The sequence below is a fragment of the Hirundo rustica genome, chromosome 3, assembly GCF_015227805.2.
Source record: "Hirundo rustica isolate bHirRus1 chromosome 3, bHirRus1.pri.v3, whole genome shotgun sequence".
NCBI classification, from domain to species: Eukaryota; Metazoa; Chordata; class Aves; order Passeriformes; family Hirundinidae; genus Hirundo; species Hirundo rustica.
The window spans coordinates 57,473,369-57,487,511 of record NC_053452.1 but is presented as its reverse complement, the minus strand read 5'-3'; the positions used below and the strand labels follow the sequence as shown (position 1 = coordinate 57,487,511).

The following is a 14,143-nucleotide window of genomic DNA, read 5'->3' as shown; positions in this document are numbered from 1 at the left end:
GGCTGAGGCAATAGGCATGGAGTGAGTTTGAGGAAGTCCTGCTGGCAGCTCCTTTGGCGCAAAGGCTACAACACTGGCACCTCCAGGAATGACAGCTGCCCCAAGGCCACGCTGAGCTCTTCTATCTTGGCACACGTGGCCTGTTCAAAAGCACGGATGCAGAAACATCACAGCACCAGGGCTGCACTGCGGAGGAAATGTGCTCGGTGGTTTTGGCTAAATTTCATCTAAATATGTCCTTCTTAATGGCAGGCATGATAGAAGCCCATATTTAAGGACAGTGAATTTCTCTTATTTCTAGAGATGATCACAGATAATTTGGCAGATACACATTCATGAAGGGTGTTGCAAAGGATTTCTTGCTTCTTTCTGTTTTGTTCTACCTTTGGTATGAGTGGGATTTCATTATTCGGTGACAACAAGAACTTTTACAAACAAAAACGAGCTGTAGAAATGGAAACACTGTCTGTGGTAGAGTAATAGCTGGGTTTTTTTGAACAGCCAGCCTCCATCACCACTGGTAGTCTGTCACCTATACTTCATTAATCAAGTAGGCTACGGTAATAAGCAGTGTAACATTTACAGTATTGAAGTAGGAATCTAATTAGTTTTAATTTTTTTTTAAGTAACCCAATTACTCCTAATCATCCATAACTATCAAGTATCTTAAAACACTTGTTGACTTCTGGGAAGCAATAAATAAGAGAATCAACGACAGAACTTCAAAATTAACTTCCTTTATATGTGTTTTCTTTTTAAGATTAAAAGGTGTAGAAATACAATCAAGGAAAATTACTTTAACTTGGTTAAGAATTAATCAGTTTGATCTTTAAGTGCTTGGGACAAGGATATCTGAAGAATTGTATTGCTCTCCAAAAAGGCAAAATACCCAAACAAGGTAATTCTCCTGTTAAGAAGATTGGGGGAAAAAAAACATTGAGAGACTATGATGCCACCAGGTGCCAGGTACCATAGCACCTGCTTCGAGTGCAACCACATTTCCTTTAATTAATGTAAAAGATGTTGCAATGCCAAAGAAATTATTTAAAGGTAAACAGAATGAGATCTAGTGTGGTGGTTGTTTGTTTGTGGGTTTTTTGTTTGTTTGTGTGGTTGTTTTTTTTTTTTTTTTAAATGGGATTTGGAGCTGAAGGGAGAGCCAGATTTTCTAAACGTCAAGACAGCAACTGAAGGCTCTGCCAGTGTAAAGGAGGAGCACAATTTTAAGTATTTAATGTTTGTGACACAAGCATCTTCTGATAAATTCTCCCCCTGCTGATACAGCATGATTATCAGACCGGTGATGGAGAAGATACTTGATGGAAAAATATTGACTGCAATGGACTGCAAATTTCACTTTCAGAAGTGATAATCCTCTGTTGGAGCAGAGAGATTTGTAGGTGTCTGGTACTTTTGAAGCCAAGGCAGAGATGCCAAGTGACATACATGCCTAGGAAATTAACTTTGAAAATACTCCTTTGGAAAAATATGGGGCTGAAGTTCCAGCCCATGGCCTTGAATGGTGGCAGATTTTCACTGACTTCTCAGCAGCTCTTGCCAAGATGTCTCCTTTCATTTGGTAAAAAATTCACAACTTCAGCAGGTGAGCAGACTGAATGAGCAATGAGCAACTCAGTCACAGATCTCTAAGTCAAACAGCGAAAACCAAACCCTGGAGTTATCTCTAACTGTAATAATAATTCAGAAGGTTTAAATGAAGAAGCTTGAACAAAACTGCATTTGTGCTTTAATTTCCCAAATTCTTGCTGCAGCTGTTAATAACCAGAATATACTCTTTCTGATTCGCTGGAAAGGAACAAACTGCTCATGAAGTTGAAAGGCAATGACTTACATGTCCCTGCGGAGCATCAGACAACAAAGGGTATTTAAAAGAAACCATTATCATAGCTCAACGAGTATTAAAACAGTGTCTTTATTGTGATTTTTTTTTTTCTCTTTACCCGACAGTTATTTCATAAGAATAAATATTAACAGGTGAAAGTATCTCTGCTGAGCCTGCAGTTTCACACTCCTTGTAGCAGCAGGACAGTCAAAACCAACTCCTTCCACGGCTGCTTGTTCCCTGCCCTACCCTGCTCCTTCTTGCTGGGCGCAGCACACCGGTCTGCAAGGCCACGCTACCCTCCACAGGAGCTACCTGCCCAAGTGGGAGTCACCACTTCCCATCTTCTACATCCTGGATGTTGCCAGCAGCAACAGAGACTTCAGTAAGCCTCCTCCCGGCTCATCTCTGTCTTTGCACAATCTGTGAGTTGTTCAAAACCTTCTGCAGAGCTAAAATAAGGAAGAGGTTTGACAGAAAAATAGCATTTTTTAAGACTGGTTGCTTTTCACTTGAGTCCATTTAACATGTAACTTAGCAAACATCATGATGTCCAAGCAGTGGAGAAGGAGAGGTGAGAGCAAGAATAATGTCTCACAATAAATGGTGTGGCGACGTGCACCCTGACACCAGCCACCTGGAGAGTTGAGTTGAACTGTTGTACTTTGCCCCAGAGCAGAACTGGTGCTCTGGAATTAAAAAAAAAAAAAAGCATCTAAGCAGTAACTGACAGCTGAGGTGGTAGCACCTTTAGCAACTTCAGTCATTTTGGAAATGAACTTGTGACTATCCCCTAAACCACAGATACTTCAAAAGCTGACCTTACCCTGAACTAGGAAATGTTTATTCTTTTGTTTTTCTACTTAGAGAGCATTTTGGACTAAGGAAGATGAACTAAAACCCACATTTAAGGAAATTATACTGGTAGATAAAGATCCTAAAGAAGTTTTAAAATGGGCAGCACTAAAATACTTCTGTAAGATTTTTTTTTTCTCCTCAAAAGACTTCTACACTTTGAAGTCAATTGATTTTAAACCTATTACTCTAATACAAGAGAGATAATAAAAAATCCGGTATGTAGAGACTTTTTGTGCTAAATCTGCCTCAAGTTTTAGTAAACTCATTATTCACCTGTGTGATGGAGGTTTTATTCTGATAAACAGAATACATTGCTTGGCTTTTAAACTGATTCAGCAAGAGCTCATCCAGGAAGACCAAACACCAGCAACCTTTCACCTTCAACTCAATAAATGATATCCCATTTAATTCAGTTTTTATTCAATGAAATGATGTATAAAAACTTACAAATCTGAGAACTTAACTATACACAAAAAGATGATATTCAGTTTAAACGTATACACAGAGAAGAGTTGTGGTTTGTGACTTGCCCTCTCCCACCCCTCCCCCCAAACACACAGTCTCCATTTATGATGGGGCACTTTTTCTGTCCACTTACACCTTCTGTTGGCCCAGTAATTGCTCAGTGAGCTTCACTGCTGCTGTCAGTTTAGTTTTTTAGGCTACCAGCAAAAAATCTGGGCATCTACATAAAATAGTAAAAATCAACAACTTGATTTTTAACACAAAGATGCAGTACTACCATCAGCAGTAACTAAAACTACAGAATTCACCCTTTCATTTTTTGCAGGATTTGTCTTGGCTTTCAAAATAACAGGACTCTCATAGAGCAAAATTTCCCAGCCAGCACTACAGATTCATTTTAAAACAACCATGATCCCCCGTTGCTAGAACACCGCTTTTCCTCCCTCTTAACTCATGCCATTAGACCAAATGAAAACATGGACGTTCCTTGCCTGAGTAAGGGAATAAAGCTTTTCTCTCTCCTTTCATCCAGAATGACTCAAACCTCACTATAGCTAACAACACATGCGTGTGCGGCACTAACAATGGTGCAGTGCTCACCAGTATGCCACTTCTCTAGTTTCCTTGGTAGCTTGGGTGACAACACTTACCTATTGGCTTCTCTTCAACAGGTCAATAAAAATGCACACAGCTCAGGACGTTTCAAATTTGGTTAAAAGCAACCTGCGCAATGACTAGCTTTGTCAAACAACTAAAAGACCTTCCAGGCTGAATCTGAGAGTAGACGGCCAGTTACTTAAAAAGGATGTGTGCATTTATTTACCTGTATCAAATATACACAGAGACACTTTATATATATATAAATCTTTATACATATACAGTATTTATATATATATATATATAAAGATTGCCATCACATTACTATTACAGCTACTTAAGTCAAAATTTGACTAAGCAACGACTTTGCTTGACTCTGAAACAGATACCCAAATGCATACTTGAAGGAAAACATATGGCTAAAAGAAAACCAACACCCTCAGCTCTTTTTAACTCAATGAACAGAGATTTCTGCTTCCCTTGAGAAAAGTTCTGAGGGCTTAGGTTAACCTTAATCAACTTGCATGCGGACTTGTTAAGAGCATGGTGTTTAATCTGCCAGATCTCAAAATGCCTTCTACCAGGGAAACTAAAATACATATATCCTTTGCTTACCAAACTGATACTCTGTTTCTCGTTACACTCATCATTGTATCTAAATACACTTTTAAGCAATCTAAATTTTGTTTATAAACTATTAAATTTGGAATAACTAATACTATCAACATAGTTATCTGGATTGTTTTTTCATGTTCCTTTGTATTAAAATCAATTTTGTTGTGGTTTGATGCAAGAGCTTTTTGTTTGTTTTGGTGGGAGAGGCAAAGTCCAATTTCCTAATGTGCCAGTACAGTTCTGGTTGCTGAAGACGAAGGGTGGGAAGGAGGCTGCTGGAAAAGATGGCAGGGGTAAGTGAGGTAAGAGGTAGGGGGAGGAAAAAATTGATTTAATAAAAAATGAGTAAAGAAACTTTAAAAATTGATATAGGTTTCACATTCAGTCTAACAACACTGCTTCCTGCTCCTTTTTGATGGAGGCTAACACTGCGTTATCAGTCTCTGTGGCTTCTGTGTCCCCACCACCTAAAAGGATGGAGCGATCTTCTTCTAGTGTAAAGACAGAGTTTTGATTTTGGCACGAATGTTTGACTACTTCATTGGGAGTTGAAAAAGTTTTGTCACACAAGTTACATTTGTAGGGCTTGTTGGTCTGTACTAACATGTTGTCCATTTGACTGCCTTCCTCAAAAGTACAGAGTTCCAGAGTCTGTTTATCCACCATCGTGTACGTGTCCATGCTCTGGTTTAGGCACACGTGTCTGGCAGCCTGGTTAGCCCTACAAAAGCTTTTGTCACAAGTGCTGCACTTGAAGGGCTTGCCCGTGTGTATGTACATGTGCTCCCTCCAGTGGCTTTTCTGAATAAATTTGCGACCACAGATGGAACATTCATATTTCCGTCTCTTTACCTCCCTCTCTTGATCTGCCTGCTCCAGGTTGTCAATGTCTGCGATATCGGAAGGGGGAGGTGTCTCTGACTGCTGCTGCCCATCAATTATTGGGGAGTCTGAGATCTGCTGCAGCTCGCTGTCACTAATCATCCCCGCTTCAGGCACTTCCATGGCATCTTTATCAGCTGTGTTGTTACAGAGAGACAAAGAAATATTACTTTCTCCCTGCTGGCTAGATGTGAAGGGAACTCCCGTGTGGATCTGCAGGTGCTCCCGCAAACTGCTGCGCAGGTTGAACCGGCGACCACAGAGGTGACAAGCGTAGTATTTTGGGAAGCTTCCGTTCCTCTTCATAATGCTTGGCTTGACATGTGCTATTGTGAGAGAGGCAGGCTGTTCATCTGAAGAAGATGCTTCCATATTGGCCTCTTCTCCTGAAGGTGAATTATTACCAGCAGCAGATATCAGTTCTGGAGATAGAGAAGATGGCAATGGGTCAGAAGCAGACATATTTGTCCGGGTCACTTGTGGCAGATTTGCACCCAACTGTGAGAGCTGTGAGCCTTCAGAAGCCTGCTCTTGGTTCATCCGTGATGTCTGAGGCCGTGGTTCTCGCCCAAGTTTGTCAGTCGCCGACGTAACCTTAGTGGGATGTCTTATCTGGTGATCTGCAATCTGAATGCCATATAATGAAGATGCTAATGGAAAGACTTGATCCGGGTGAGAAAAAGTTCCCTGACTTGCAAGGCTGGCCTCTTGAATTAGTGGATATGCATGCAGAAACTTTATTCCCTGTTCTAGTCGAACTGGGTCAATGAGTTGTGGTGCCATCTTCCCAGTGTACATCAAATGCAAGAGATAACTGAAGATATCTGGCTGGATGTCGGTTGCTTTCAAACGGACACATTCACTGAAAGGTGAAACAAAATTATAAATAAGACATAAGGAAAATATTTTTTTTCCAGTTCTAGGTTATTCAAGCCTTGATAAAAATAGGTTTCTACTTAAATTCAAAAGACAGAATCTGCAATAAGTATTAAGAGAAATGCTTTACTGTAAACGAGCTAATCTTAGGAGCTGTTTGAAAGATGACTCCTCAGTGAAGTAACTGGCTTGAAAGAAAAGCTGTCCCATTGCAATCTATTCCATTTTAAACTGCTGTTATGCTGTAAATGTGTTGTCACATATTAATATAATTTGTAAACTTGGCTGGATTCAAACACATCTGTTGCTAAATTAAAACCTGCTAGCACGGGACTCTAAATTCAGTCCAATAAACTCTTTTCAGTATTTAGCCCTGAAAACACCTAAAATTCATTTGGCACTTGCCTGCTGGGCTTCTATGTCCTACTAGGGTTTACAGCTATAGTTCTGCAAATGTATTGTCCCAAGTGCATTATAATCCAGAAACCATGCGGGACAGGGTGTGAATCCTCCCAGGGATCTGATGCAACAGGTGTAACCCTGGAGTCCAGGTTCCTTACACAGCAGAACAGCAGCTTTTTCCCTTGAACAGGGAAGGAGAAAGAGCAGCACCAGTGGACTGCCTGGTCAGCCTAGCAGTCCCTTGCTCAGAGCACTCAAAGGGAGATGCCTTGGCTGTGATGCCCTCTTCAGCCCAACAGGACCGAAACCAACATCACCCTCCAGCTCAGTGTGCCCTCTGCACCAACCTTTACGATGCTCTGGACTGAGACACCTAGCACTGCTCTAGCTAAAGCTGTACCTCTGTGCAGAAAGTAAGGCAAAGTTCACAGAAGAAAGAAAACGAACATCTTTGTGAGGTCAGTTAGCCAACAGGAGAGGAACTGGGATTCTAATTATTTTTCATAAGTATTTGTAACTCCTCTATTAAAAACAAACATAAATAAACCACAGAAATTCAGAAATGGACGATTGTGTGCTGTGATTTGAATGCTCTAACCGCAGTAGGCTACCAAGCTGAGGAGGAAATTATAGTCAATGCTTCCATTTCTTGAGGTGCACCCTTCTTGAGCTCCCTCTGTGACTGCTTCTGAATTTAGATATATGACTCAAAAGTAAACTTTGTAATGATGTCTTCCAAAGATGACTGTGCTCTTGATGGAGCACCAAGACTGGTAACATCTGCCTACAGTCCTGTTTCAGAAGTGCAAAAGCACTTCTGTCCTAGCAGTTCACTTCTGGCTAAGAACTCTTAGCCAAAGAGTTAAGCATGAATCACTCACTCAACATCAACTTTTTGAGTTAGTTCAAGTATTTTGGAAAAAGACCAAAAAATCTTTAAAGTGGTTTTACACTTTGGTGATCTTTTCAATCTCCTCAATGTAAGCCTGTGGTACAAAAAAACCCCAAAAATCCACAGAGTACCACAAACCCCCTTATTTTCCACCATTATGTAGTACTTTATTATTTAAATGACGATAAAATGCAAAGAAATGAAACACATACACCTCTTTTGTAAGTTTATTTCTCAAAACCTCCTAGCAAGTACTTACTGTATATAACATTTCATAAATGTCAAGAACAGTGTCAAGACAGAGCAGAAGATAGTGAGTTGGGGAAGGAAAGTGAAGGAGAGAAGACAGGATCCTTGAAGTATTCAGTTGTAGAAATTCAATTTTTTATGCTTTTTTAAAGATAAAGAACTTGTGCTAAATTATAAAATTAGTGTTAATGACACAGTTCAACTTTAACATGTTTTAACTGAGGTTCTATTTTGCAGTTAAGACTGGATTCCATGCTCTTTATGTCGTAACAAGAAGCAAAAAGAACATTTTGTTGCTAGACTTCCTTAGCTTAGTTAACTGAACAACATTTAAACGGTGAACCTTTTTAGAGTTACCTGGTTTGATGAACAAACAACATCTTGAAGTAGTTGGAGAAAGAAGCGAGGACAGATTTGTGTGCCTTGAAGTAGACATCCCCAATGGCAACTGTGCAGTCACACAGGAAACCAAACTCTCTCTGAGCATTTAGCTGCTGCAGCAGAATGAGTCCATGGTTGGCCAAATCCATTTTTTTACACTCTGAAAAGCAAATGACTTTCATGTAAAACTTAACAGTAGATGCACAGATGCAACAGTAGCTGTCTCTTAACAGATATTTTCTCCAATATCCAGATGCCATACTTTAGTAACACATCTTAATCCCAAGTTACTGTATAAAAGATACCTTACACATAGGCAAGGATTTCTCTTTCAGGATGGGCAATGCAATTCACAAAGGTAGGAGTGATTTGCCAAGGCTTAAAGAGCAAAGGAGAACCAGGACCAAAGTGTTCTGAAAAAGCATGTTGTGGGTACTTGGACAAAAAAATATAAATAGCTAAGGAAGAGGAAGATATATTAACAAGTAGTAAAAACATCTATACAGAGTGGGGAAAAACAAAGCGTATTGGTTGCCACTTGTCTGCTCAAATAGGAAAACTGAATTCGCTTTCTGATGTCAGTCACTCTCACCTACACTGGTAGGAGTGATGCAACCCAATAAAAGACAAGTTAGATACTTTTAACCTGCATTTTCAGTGTCTCTGTGTATCCTTTACGTAAAAGTTATGGGTCCATCCAGATGAATCCAAGCCCCGCATTAAATAACTGAACATTTGTGATGGCTGTGCCCTCTCCTGGGAAATATCAGATGCATATCTGAATCTTCCCAGGCTCAAACAGTGAATTCATTCTAGGTATACACAAGCCCTCTGGACTACCAATACAGGAGAGGTCAACCTCTTCACCTAATAACTATTTATTTATTTTTTGAGACCAGCCACAACAGCATTTTTAAGAAATCTGCATGCCTCATGCCTGCCTAGCAAATCAAGAAACTCAAAGGGTGAGAGGGGCAGTTCTGTCCATGGCTGGCCACGGGCACCAGGTAGGATAAGCCCCGGTAGCTCCCTAGGCCAGGGATTCCACAGCCCCTCACCCTCCTGGGCACCTCCTTGTACCAGCTGCTGGAGGCTGCCCACCCACAAAGAACTACCTAAGAGCTATAAATTTTTCTCAAGGACTCAGGGGCAGTCTTGGAAGCAAAAACTGGTAACTTTGGGGGGAAAAAATAGACAGTAAAACACATTAAGACAGTTACCCATGGATGGATGGATGGATGAACACAGGGCTAGTAAGATCATAGAGTGGAAATAAACTTAATCAAAGCAAATAGTTTTGGGGGGAAAAAAAAAAAAAAAAGTGTGAAAGTATGAACCAATGTAAATCTGTATATAAACAAATAAAAACAGCAAGAGAAGCCAAAAAAATTCCAGGCCATCTAATGTCCAGAACAGAAAGAGAACAAAACAGAAGAAAACAGAAAGAGAAGGTGAAACTAGAAGTTGACCAAAAGGTTTATAAAAAGTCTTGGGTGTTTTCCCCTCTAAACTTAACAGCAAGTTATGGAAATTTTAAGTCAGGATCAAGCAGCTAGTTTCTTTTATACAGTAAGAGTATGGCTTTTTGGGGAAGAGAACAGAAGTGTATTCCACATTTGCCAGTATGTTTAGTCACTGGAGGAGCAAGCTGGAAATGGAAGAATTCCCTCCTCTTTAAAGCAATAACCAGGCTGACCAAATGCATTCCTCTGCATTCACATGAGAACAAAACTCACTGGACACAGGGGTGTAAAGACAAAGAAAGAAATACAGTGTAAGACACTGCTGATTATTTTCTTACAGTTAATAAGACAAAAAAAGTTAGGCTTCATCTCTCTGTAAGTACATATTCTCCTCCCTGCGGTAATGTTTGGATAAGTAAGTTTGTACATACAATGTGCTAAGATTCTCTCCCTCTCTCCACAAGAGGGAATACTTGCCGTCAGCAGGAACAAAAATCACGCTTGGTGTTATCCTGCAAGATGCCCCATGCAGGTGATGTTATAGAGAACACACTAGATTTTTTTTAACCTTTAATTTAGATTATTAATGTGTTCTATATTTTTTAAATTCAGTCTGGTTTGCACTTGGACAACAAAACTTGCCAAGCAGAGCGAACCATCGATGTGAGGGCACTCCAAGCCAGACAAGCATTCTTTCTAGTTATTACCGTCTTAAGTGTGTTTAGTTTGGAGCTTTGCTCTTACCCCAAACAGCAAGCCCTTCCTTAGAGACCTGAATTGATCTTTCAAAAATATGATACATGTCGACAACATTGTGTTTTGGATGAATCTGAATAATATTTAAATACTCTAGCTAAAAGCACTACGGTAAGTACACTCTGAGGAAATGACAGGGCAGATGAAAAGAGCGAGGAAAGCACTCTGTACATTATAGGTATGCATGCGCTGAGGAATTTTACCCGTAGCTAAATAAAATGCCGATTAACACGGGCGAGGCCGTATTTCAGCGCTGACCGATTCAACAAGTGTGCGAAATACTTCTTGTGCCCTGAAACCCCGTGGGGACAATTCTCCCCTGGCCCGGCCCCGCTCTGCCGCGGCTTTGGAAATTACCTAACCTGCTCAGCGCTGGGTGAGAAGCCACGCGGGGGCGAGCCTGTTCGGGAAGGCGGCTCCCTTCGGAGACCCCGCGGGGAAAAGGGGGCGGCACAAGCCCAGGGTAACACCGGGGAAGCGCCGGTACCACACCGCGAGAGCGCGCGGGGGCCGGGCAGCCAACCGGGCTGGCAGGGAACAGGTCGGGCACGGCGCTTCCCGCTCTGCCTTCGCACCCCGGGCCCCGAACCTCGACAGCATCGAGCCCTCGACAGCATCGAGCCCAAGGACCGGCTCCCACTCCGACGGCAGAGGGCACCGGCCCGGCCCCGGCCGCTCACAGACGCGCCGCACCTCCCGCAGCGGCCCGCTCGGCCTTCGCCCTCACCCCGGGTGGCGGGCAGGAACCCGTGATGGGCCCCGGCTCGGGACGGCGTTGCGCCCCTTCCCTGCCTCCCACCCCCACCGCGGGCCGCGCCGCCGGGGCGCTCCCTCCTCGTCCGGGCCGGGGGCGTGTCCGGCCGCACGCCCGCTCCACGCCCGGAGCACGCTCGGCCCCAGTGCGGGAGCGGACGGCGCTCTCCCATTGGCCGCCGGGGCGGAAGGCCGGGCGGCCGCGCGCCGCTCTCACTGGCTGCGCCCCGCCCCTCCCTCCTCCCGCTGGCCCCGCCCGCCGCACCCCCCCCCCGAGCACGCCACGCGCGCACGGACGGGACGGAGACGGCGCGCGAGACGCAGCGCGAGCGGAGCCGCCAGGGCGCGCGAGACGGGAAGAGCCGCCGCCGCCGCCGCCGCCAGGGCCGGCCCATCCCAACCCGCCGGGGGGGGGGACGGGGGACAGGCGGGGCCGCCCCGCCCCGCGCGCGCCGGATCCCGCTGCTGCTGCCGCCGCCGCCACCGCCGCCGAAGGGGGCGGGAGGGAGGGAGCGCGGGCCTCAACCGGCCGAGCTGAGCCCCGCGCCGGGCGGCACCGGCCCCCCCGGCCCCCTCCCCCGCTCTCTCCTGCTCTCTCCTTTCCCTCTCCGCGACCCACCCGCTCCCCTCCGGCTCGGTTCGGCCCTCCCCTCGGTGCGCACCCATCCCCCCCCCCCCACCCCGTACCGTGTCCCGGATGGAGCGGAGCGGCCCGGCCCGGTTCGGCACGGCCCGGCGGGGATTCACCGGGCAGTTCCACCTCCCGCCCCGCGCCCCCTCGGCCCGCTCGGACCCGGCGGTGCCCGGGGCGTCCCTCGCACACAATGCGGAGGTAGGGCCGAATAGGCCCCGCCGCGCCCCCGCCGCCGCCGCCTGAGCCCGGGCCGCGGCCGGCGCGACGGGGCCGGGCGCACGTGCGGGCGGCGGGGCCGGGCCGGCCCGCGGGGCGGGCGCGGCGCGGCCGGTGCTCGCTCACCTGGGGGGCGTGGGGGCCACCGGGTGGCGCCGCGCGGGGGCCGCCGCCGTCTCCGCGCCCGGCAGCAGCAACAACGGAGTCAGCGCGGCGGCGGCGGCGGCGGCTTTTCCTGTCCGGTTACGTTCGGGTCACATGACCGGGAGCGGAGCACAGAGGCTGCGGCGAGGAGCCCCCGCCGTGGGGGAGGGGAGGCGGCGAGCGCTGTGGCGGCAGCGGGAGACACCCAGCCCCCGCCCCTCCCTCCGCGCCCGCCCCACCACCGGGAACGGGAGCGGCCCTCCCGCCCTCCGGGCACCCCCGGGGCAAAGCCGCTGCTCCCGTCTTAGCGAGGCGCGCTGCCCCTTTAAAACTCCCGGGCGGCGAAGGCCGGTGTGGCCCCCCTGCACCCCCCCTCCGCATCCAGCGCTGCGAGATAACGGGGATCGTGGCGGCATGCGGGGCCGGGATGGGATGGGGCGGTGCCGTGCCGTGCCGTTCCGTGCCCTGCCGCGCTGCGGCCGCCGGCGCCTTCCCGGCGCCCGTCCGGCCTCGCCGTGGCGGCAGAGGCCGCTCGGTGCCGCCGCCGGGGGGCCCCGAGCGGCTCCCGGCGGGCGGTGCTTGGCGGCGGGTGCGGGATGGAGGGATGGATGCCGCCGAGCGCTGCCCTGGCGCTCCTGCCGGGGAGGAGTGGCGGGCGCAGGTGCGTCCCTGCGCTTCCCGCGGAGTCGGCGGGGATGTGGGAGACGGGGACGGGCCGGCAGCGGCGGGGCGCGGTGTCCCGGGCCTATGGGGCACGAATCTCCGAGCCGGTCACTCTGGCTGTCATTTATAGCAAATCTCGGTCCGGTGCGCCGGGAAGGGGCGGCGTGGGACCGGTCTCTGTGAAAGTGCCCTGGGCACGCCGTGGCTGAGCTGTCAAACTGAGGGAGGTTACAAGTTCAGTTGTCAAAAAGAGTGATTCAGAGTACAAAAGTGGAAAGGTTGGGCCTGCTTGCGGTCTGTTCAGCTGGACGCAGGTTATTTGAAGTGGATATTCTTAACTTGCCTTTTTACGGGATGATATAGCTGTTGTGTGTAAAAATCACATCTGCAACTTCCCACAGTGGCAGATTTGGTTGTGCTGGAATGCGGAGGGGACGTGGCTGTAAGCAGGGCCTCGTTTTAGCTAAATCCAAGGCATGCTGTAGAATACCCCATGGATGCTTATAGAACTGCATAAAGAAATGCACCAACAGACATCCCTGGAAATACATGTATGTCCATGATACGTGGAAAAAATTGTTGGTCTTGGAGAAGTTAGTAAGTCAGAGCTGCTAGCGTGGAGCAGGGATGCCGTCTTCTATAAGAGGCCGGGAAGCCTTTGGGTGTGATTTCTCCAGGCTGTGAATCAGTCAGGGGAAGCCCGGATACGCCTGCCAAGCGTGGCAGTAGCATGGGCAGAACCATTTTCAGAGAGAAACTTCGTCGTTGTTGTTGACCCTGTGGGAAGATGTTTGGCCAGCAATAGTTAAAGGTGGTTCCTTTGCACCTCCTGCCCCGGAGCCCTGCTCCTGCTGTCCTCCACTGTGTTTTTTGTTGTTCATGGGAAACAGCTTATGCTGCAATGCCAGCTGTCTGAATTAGGTCCAGATGAATATTACCTTTTTTAAGATACTTATTTAAGCAAGCATTTAGGGGCCTAGCTGTACCTGGATGTTGTTTTCATGGTAATTAAATAAGATATACTATGGAAAAAAGGCCCAAACTTTGAACTTTGCATCTTGACAGCAGGTGTGCTGATGGGCAAGAGGAGTCTTGTATCTTCTCTGGTTTGTAGATCCACAGATGATTGCAGCTATTTCAGGCTATTGTTATTTTTACAGGATCTAAGTTGATAAAGGATTAGACCAGTTTTATGTGAGTCTGACTAAGCCATCTCCCACTGAAATTAATGGATGTCTTGGTAGGCACAGCTTGAGTCTTTGCATCAAATAGCTCATGAATATTAATTTATTTGCCCAAGTTAAACTGCGTTGGAAAAGTGCAGGTTTTTAAGACTAGTGAAGTCTTAAAAAGCCCCAACAGGCCAACCCCAAAAACTAACGACTTTTCATTTTAATAGAGCTGAAAGCTGTCTGCTGCTGTTCCAGTACTTAGAATGAAGCAGCTGAGCAGAA

General features: G+C 46.8%; 1 protein-coding gene across 2 annotated transcripts; it reads right to left on the bottom strand.

Moving 5' to 3' along the window:
* Positions 1 to 3,101: 3,101 nt before the first annotated feature.
* ZBTB2 (zinc finger and BTB domain containing 2) lies at positions 3,102 to 12,196 on the bottom strand. Of its 2 annotated transcripts, XM_040059835.1 has the most exons (3): positions 12,009 to 12,196; positions 8,037 to 8,220; positions 3,102 to 6,122 (listed from the first exon to the last, which is right to left on the bottom strand). In XM_040059835.1, exons 2-3 carry the CDS (start codon positions 8,207 to 8,209, stop codon positions 4,760 to 4,762), a joined length of 1,536 nt encoding a protein of 511 aa, XP_039915769.1. In that variant the 5' UTR covers positions 8,210 to 8,220; positions 12,009 to 12,196; the 3' UTR covers positions 3,102 to 4,759. The 2 variants fall into 2 exon arrangements, with proteins under 2 accessions (XP_039915769.1, XP_039915768.1); XM_040059834.1 differs by lacking the exon at positions 12,009 to 12,196 and having other exon boundaries at positions 8,037 to 8,235.
* Positions 12,197 to 14,143: the final 1,947 nt, after the last annotated feature.